The sequence below is a fragment of the Terrapene carolina genome, unplaced genomic scaffold, assembly GCF_002925995.2.
Source record: "Terrapene carolina triunguis isolate 2854851 unplaced genomic scaffold, T_m_triunguis-2.0 Scaffold84, whole genome shotgun sequence".
Classification (NCBI taxonomy): domain Eukaryota; kingdom Metazoa; phylum Chordata; order Testudines; family Emydidae; genus Terrapene; species Terrapene triunguis.
Genome location: NW_020664435.1, coordinates 35,302,194 through 35,308,537, shown reverse-complemented (window position 1 = coordinate 35,308,537; position 6,344 = coordinate 35,302,194). Strand labels below are relative to the sequence as shown.

Here is a 6,344-nt window from a genome sequence, read left to right as displayed (position 1 = left end):
TCCGTGCAAGGGGGGCAGGTAGAGCCAGGCCAAGTGGCGAACCTCCAGATCCTGATTCCCGACTCTCCCAGCAGTTTGGAGGTGTTTGGTGCTGCCAGTTCAGGTCAGCCTGAATTCCAGCTCTAGCCTGAGGTCTGGCTGCCATCCGCCCCCAACTGGCAGGGGCCTGCGTCCAGCTCAGGCCCCTCTCTGAGGGCTGCTGTGGGACTGAACTGGGTGAATCAGTTATTTGGGAAGTGGCACCAACGGTGTGGGCTCCATGAGTCAGCAGGGCTCGTACGGCCGTTACCTGCCGGCCAGGGAAGCGGGGGTGGCAGCCGGGCTGGGGGCTGCCGCTCCCCGAGCAGGGGGAGGACAGCAGCTAGAGGGAGCTCCTCCGGGCCGCCTCTGCCTGTGCGCCCCGGTTCTTTTCATAGGCTTCCAGTCCCTCCTCCCCGCCCTCCTTCCCCCGTGATGGCGGAGGACAGCGAGTCTGCGGCCAGCCAGCAGAGCCTGGAGCTGGATGACCAGGACACCTGCGGCATCGACGGCGACAATGAGGAGGAGACCGAGCACGCCAAGGGGTAGGCGACAGCGCCCGCGGCTGAGCCGGCGCGTCCGGCCCCGGCTGCAGCACTGCCCCGGGCGCGGGGAGAAGCGCTGGGCTCCCTCCGGCCCGGCTCCTTGCTGCAGCGGGGCCCGGGGCGCTGGGGCGGGGAAGGCAGCGCGGGGCCAGGCTGAGCGGCAGGGGCGGCGGCCCAGGTGCGGAGCGGGGCCCTGAGGCTGGCTGAGCTGGAGCAGCGCGGGGTCGCCGTAGCTGTTGTGCCGGGCGCTGGGAGGCGGGAGGCAGCCGTTCGCCCCGCGCTTCCTGGGAGCCTGAAGCGGGGCCTGCCTGCGGGGGGCGGCGGCGTGGGGCGGGCGGCGCGGCTGTCAGAGGGCAGGTTCCGCGCTGCGGGGCCTCCATGGAGGTGACAGGCATCGGTGCGGGGCTCCCGCGCTCCGCCCTGCTCTGCTGGGCGATACTTGCTGCCGAGCCAGGGTGTGAGCCTGGCTGTGGGAGCGCCCCCACCCCCAGCTTCTTCTGGGGCCGTCTTCTGCGGGCATCGCGTCCGGCCGGCTGAGCCCCTTGGCGGGAGGTTGGCTCTGTTCCTGTCCCAGCCCTCAGCGGAGGCACGAAGGGCTTGTGCTTGGAGATCACCGTTTGCAGCTGGTGGCAGCGTCTCCTGAGTTAGGTGAGCTGCGGATTTTTGCCTGTATATAAGCCCCGACTCACCCAGCGAGGCGAGATGCCCTTGTTTCCAGCAAGAGAAGGCCTTGAGTAGAGGGTGTAGCCCTCAGCATGTCTGTAAAGATGCATTGTCCTTAGGATAACTCTCGGGGGAAGGAGGTCAAATACTGGCAAATCCATACTTACACGCGATCCCCCATTAAAAAATCAACCTTAACCCCCAGCGCATAGTAGGATCTGAGATACCACAGACATTTCCCTATACATAGAATAGCCCTGTGAGAGAAACAGAAGGGGTAAAACGTGGCATTTTATTACCTTCCTGTTTAGGAAGGAATGGGATAGCACAGGGGTTGGCAACCTGTCAGAAGTGGGGTGCTGAGTCTTCATTTATTCACTCTACTTCAGTTTCGCGTGCCAGTAATACATTTTAACGTTTTTAGAAGGTCTCTTTCTATAAGTCTATAATATATAATTAAACTGTTGTTGTATGTAAAGTAAATAAGGTTTTTAAAATGTTTAAGAAGCTTCGTTTAAAATTAAATTAAATTAAATTAAAATGCAGAGCCCCCCGGACCAGTGGCCTGGACCCAGGCAGTGTGAGTGCCACTGAAAATCAGGTTGCGTGCCGCCTTCAGCACTCGTGCCATACGTTGCCTACCCCTGGGATAGCATCTATTGTGTTTTTATTTACCATGATTTTTCTACTTGGGGCCTCTCCAAAGCTCTTCTAATTCACTGTATTTCTGTGAAGTTAAAAGATGTCCCTCTATTTTCCCCCAAGTCTCTTTGTTTATAGCTTTCAACTATATCAATCAATGATCAGGATACACTCTATGGAGAAAATATGAAGATATTTTCAGGACTCTTGAATTATCCACCTCAGTCTTGTCATTCATTAAATGAAAATATTCTTCCTCATCAACACCACCTACTGTCCAAAAAGAAACATTGTGTATAAATCCACTCGTAATTAGAGTAGGGCATGAGTTTTGTCTCAAGTCATTAATACAGCAAGTATATTTTAGTGGTAGTCCCTTCTCCTTATTGTTCTTAATCACTTTCTAAAAACTCCTCTTATTGTAGATTAAACTTTGTCTCAAGTTTCTGGATGAGAAACAGGATGGTCAGTCTACTTATATACAGCCCTGATCTTGAAAAGGGATCCAAATGTGTGACCTCCTTTACACATGCTCAGAGTCCCATTGATTTCAGTGGGTCTCAGTGTGGACATAAAGGGGCACTTGTGGATCTCGCTCCTGGATTAAGGCACTGGGGGAAACAATGTTTTAAGAGTTAATTACATTCAAATTTACATTCTTATCTTTTGGGTTAGAAATATGTTAGCAAAGGGAAAAAAATATTGTCGCAACTAGGCATGGCCATGGTGACCTAAAATAGAAATAGGTTAGCTTATAACAAACTATATAAATATATTCTTAGTCATTAATTTCTTATTCATTTGGTAGACAGCATTTCCGTAGGTGATTATGTTTGAGAATGTACAGTATTTGTATGCTGTTTGTTGTCTACTGTCCCCAGGACTTGCTTGGTAACAAGCTGCTCTGTACCTTAAGTGTGATGTAAAAAGTCTTTAATTTAAGATTTAGAAAGACCGACTCCAGTTTTTCTTGTACTGCAACTTCCTCAGCGTATTCATGCCTTGCATACTAAAATAGCTGTGTCAAAAATAATTATAGTAATATAAATTTGGAATATTTAAAAAAGGAAGAAATTGTGCTGTGCTAACTTGGAGCTTTAATTTTGTTTGTTTGAAAGAAAATTCCAGCATTTCATAATTTCTAAATACGTTAAATGAATACCACTGAAAATACAGTATGATTGTACATTATTGTCACCAATGGGTCACACTGACATTCCAGGCCAGTTCAGTAGCCTGCTAATGGTTGTCTAGAATTTATGCTTGGTAACTTAACTGTTTGTGGTCCAATTTATCTTCTTTTCTTCTGTTTTTATTACTTTTCCTTGATTGATCTGTATCTGCCCTATAATAGAAGTCCAGCCTTCCAAGCCATTTAACTAGGCTTCTTCATAGGCATAGTGAGCGCAAGAAGCAGTGTTTAAGTAGGAGCAAGGGTACAATCACACATCCCTACATGTTGATACATAACTTGCAGCAATACGTGCAAAGCAAGGTGACTGCAGTCTTTAAATGAGAAGTAATATGGCCATGGACTATACACAATTCTTTTTGCAATCTGTTAAGTATATGATGAGTTCTCCACAGAAGCCAGTTTTTATGGGTGAGCAGTAAATGAAAAATAGGATACTTTCAGAAACTATAAAGTTTAACAAAATGAGTGGCTAGATCACTCCAGTATAACAAACAAAATTCCAACAGATATTCTATTGAAAAGCCATGTCAGAAACTAGTAACTGAAAACCCATGCTGTTGCATGGATGTAATTTGTAAAGTCATGTATATAAAACAATCTGAAAATGGCTCAGAACTTAAAAATTGGAGAGTAACAAACAGTGATTTCCAGTGATGATTAAACCTGGTGATACTTTAAACAGCTGTCAACCATGCTTGTAGCTGTTTCCTTTGCCTCACTGATTCAACAGACATTCTATGCTTCAGAGCAAAGTTCGGGGTTGTTGTGTGGGTGGTTGTGTTGTGCTGGGAGATTTATGTGGATGGCGAATGACAGGTGAGGCACTACATGCATTTGGGGTTATTGTGTGTGCTAGTTGTGCTGTTGTGTGGGTGGTTTTGAAGAATTGTGGCAGTTGGGCCATCTGTGCAATGTCACTCATACAACCAATGACATTGTTGCATGTAAATTAGCTGTAGAGTAAGAGTGATAGTTGGTTGAGTTACCTCTGATATCACAAAGGTCTAGGATTCCTGGCATGGCATAGATACATGCCTTATTGTCACACGGGTGTAATTTGTAAAGTCAAAATGGCTGAGAATTTAAAAATTGGATAGTAACATATCATGAATCCCAGTGATTGAACCTGGTGTTATTCTGAACAAAAAGTGCTAACGGCCATGCTTGTAGCTGTTTCCATCGCGTCACACTGACTCTCTACAGAATTTATAGGATTCAGAGTGACAATCCTGGAATCTTATTATCTAGATTACAGCAAAACATAACAGCATTTTAGCATTCTGCTCCAGAACTGGAAAATGCAACATCCTCATACAAATTCCCTCCTCTCCTCCCATTGTGATGTTTTTGCTTTTGATGTTACTTTAAAATTTGCTTTGAGATTTCAGATTAGTTCCTATTGCACAGATGTGCTATAGGGTATTTACAAGCTAACCTGGTGCTTTAAAATATGGTCATGTCAAGTGTCTTGCTGAGTTTGGAATAGTCTGCATTAGTGGTACTGAATATTTGATTTTATTGTCTCAGGCTTCACTTTTCTTATAGGGAGGGGTGTATCATGTGTCAGTTTTTGGTGTGAATGCTATGTAAATTAAATCACTTCTTCAAACTGTAGCTTGACATTTAAAATTGGGTCATACACTGTTGACCATAAATAGTGCTGTGACATAGTGATGGTGGGGTTTTTTTGTGTGTGTGTTGTTGTTTTTAATGTGCTGTGGACAGCAGATGACAGGGTAAGTATTCAGTAGAAAATAATACAGAACTCTCTAGGATGCAAGTGTCTGTGCCCTACACATCTGGTCCCATTTTCAGGATGCAAGATTATGTATGTTTTGTGATTCTCACGTGCTAATCTCGTCTTTCTCCCTCATCTCTGAAATTTGTTCTTGTTAGTTTGCTGTCTGCTGCACTCTGTTCCACTTCATAGGAAACGACTGTTTCCAAAACGGCTCCATTAGTATATGTAGTTTAAAATAGGATTAAATAAATTAACTCAGTGTTTTTAAATACAGTTTACTTGACCCCGCCCCCTCATTTCCCTTTCTCTGTAGGGTCTTTCAGTCTAATCTAAATGGCTCTTTGCATAGGAATTCTGTGATAGAAAGAGCACAGAGAATTTTCAATAGACAGGTTCAGAAAGATTGTAAACATCAATATGAAATGCTTGTATGAGTTTTTTTTAAAAAAACACTGTAATAGAGCACTAAGATATAGCATTGTTGAATAGCATCTTTATAAACATGTTTTTGTCTAAGAATTTTTTTAAAAATATTTTTAAAGAAATGTGTAACTATTTTAGTCCAGAGCTTGGCATACAAAGTCTGAGTCCTGGAGTGCATTCTTAAAAAGAGATTTGTAGAGCAAAGGGACAGAAGAAACACATTAGTTTAACATTCAGCTATACTGTATGTATGGCACTTTTGGTTTATTACTAAACTGTAATTCTTGAAGAAAGCAGTGTTTCCAAAAGTTAGCCCAAAAATGTTCACCTAGCTACTGTTGTGTTAACAGTAAACTTCAAAGGACCTTATCAAGGCTTTCTGGTTCAAAATATTTTCTCTCTTGAAATAGTTATGATCTAATGCTAGAGAGGAAACTCACAGAATCTTAATATTGATTTTTTTTAAAATGTAGAAACTCTGAGCCAAATATAGCCCTGGTGTAAATATTATAACTCCTGAGTTCCATGAAATCAAACCCATTCACATCAGATCTGAATTTGGTCTGATATCGCAGAAATCATTTAAAAAAATCTTTGTGGTCCCCTGAAAAAATGCTTTTGTACACTGTTATTGACTGATGCAGAGCCAAAAAAACACAGTTTGGAAGAGATGTGCAGGTAAAGACCTCGGCAGCCAAAATGACCTTAAACATCTGAAAGACGGGCTTGTTTCTGAAGTTCAGACATTTTAAATTTAAATTTATGGATAGTGGCAATTTTTAATAGAGATGTTGGAGTTTGAAAAAGCTGGTTTTGTTGAAGGGGTACTGGGTATTTTGCAATACAGTTTAAAATAACACTCAATGATGTGCTTTGGGAAGGATGTTAAGATCCATTCAAACACAAGAGGAAAAACAGCAATTGCCACACTGGGGATAATATATAATACTCTGCACTTCTGTAGCCTCGTCCATCTGAGAATCTGAAAGCTTTGCACAGACTTTCATGAATTAAGCTTCTCAACAGCCATGTAGGGAAAGTAAATATCCCTGATTCTCAGAGGATGGAACAGACAATCAGGGCCGGCTCTGGCTTTTTTGCCGCCCCAGGCAAAAAA

The 6,344-nt window shown here is 43.7% G+C and overlaps 1 protein-coding gene across 1 annotated transcript in view; it reads left to right on the top strand.

The window, feature by feature from the left end:
• The first annotated feature begins 451 nt into the window (after window positions 1-451).
• The window catches only part of NMT2 (N-myristoyltransferase 2), a 57,922-nt gene continuing 52,029 nt past the window's right edge, over window positions 452-6,344 (top strand). The window contains exon 1 of the mRNA XM_026649468.1: window positions 452-563. Coding sequence (XP_026505253.1) covers window positions 454-563 — 110 coding nt within the window. The 5' untranslated portion in view covers window positions 452-453. The remainder of the gene's footprint in view (window positions 564-6,344) is intronic.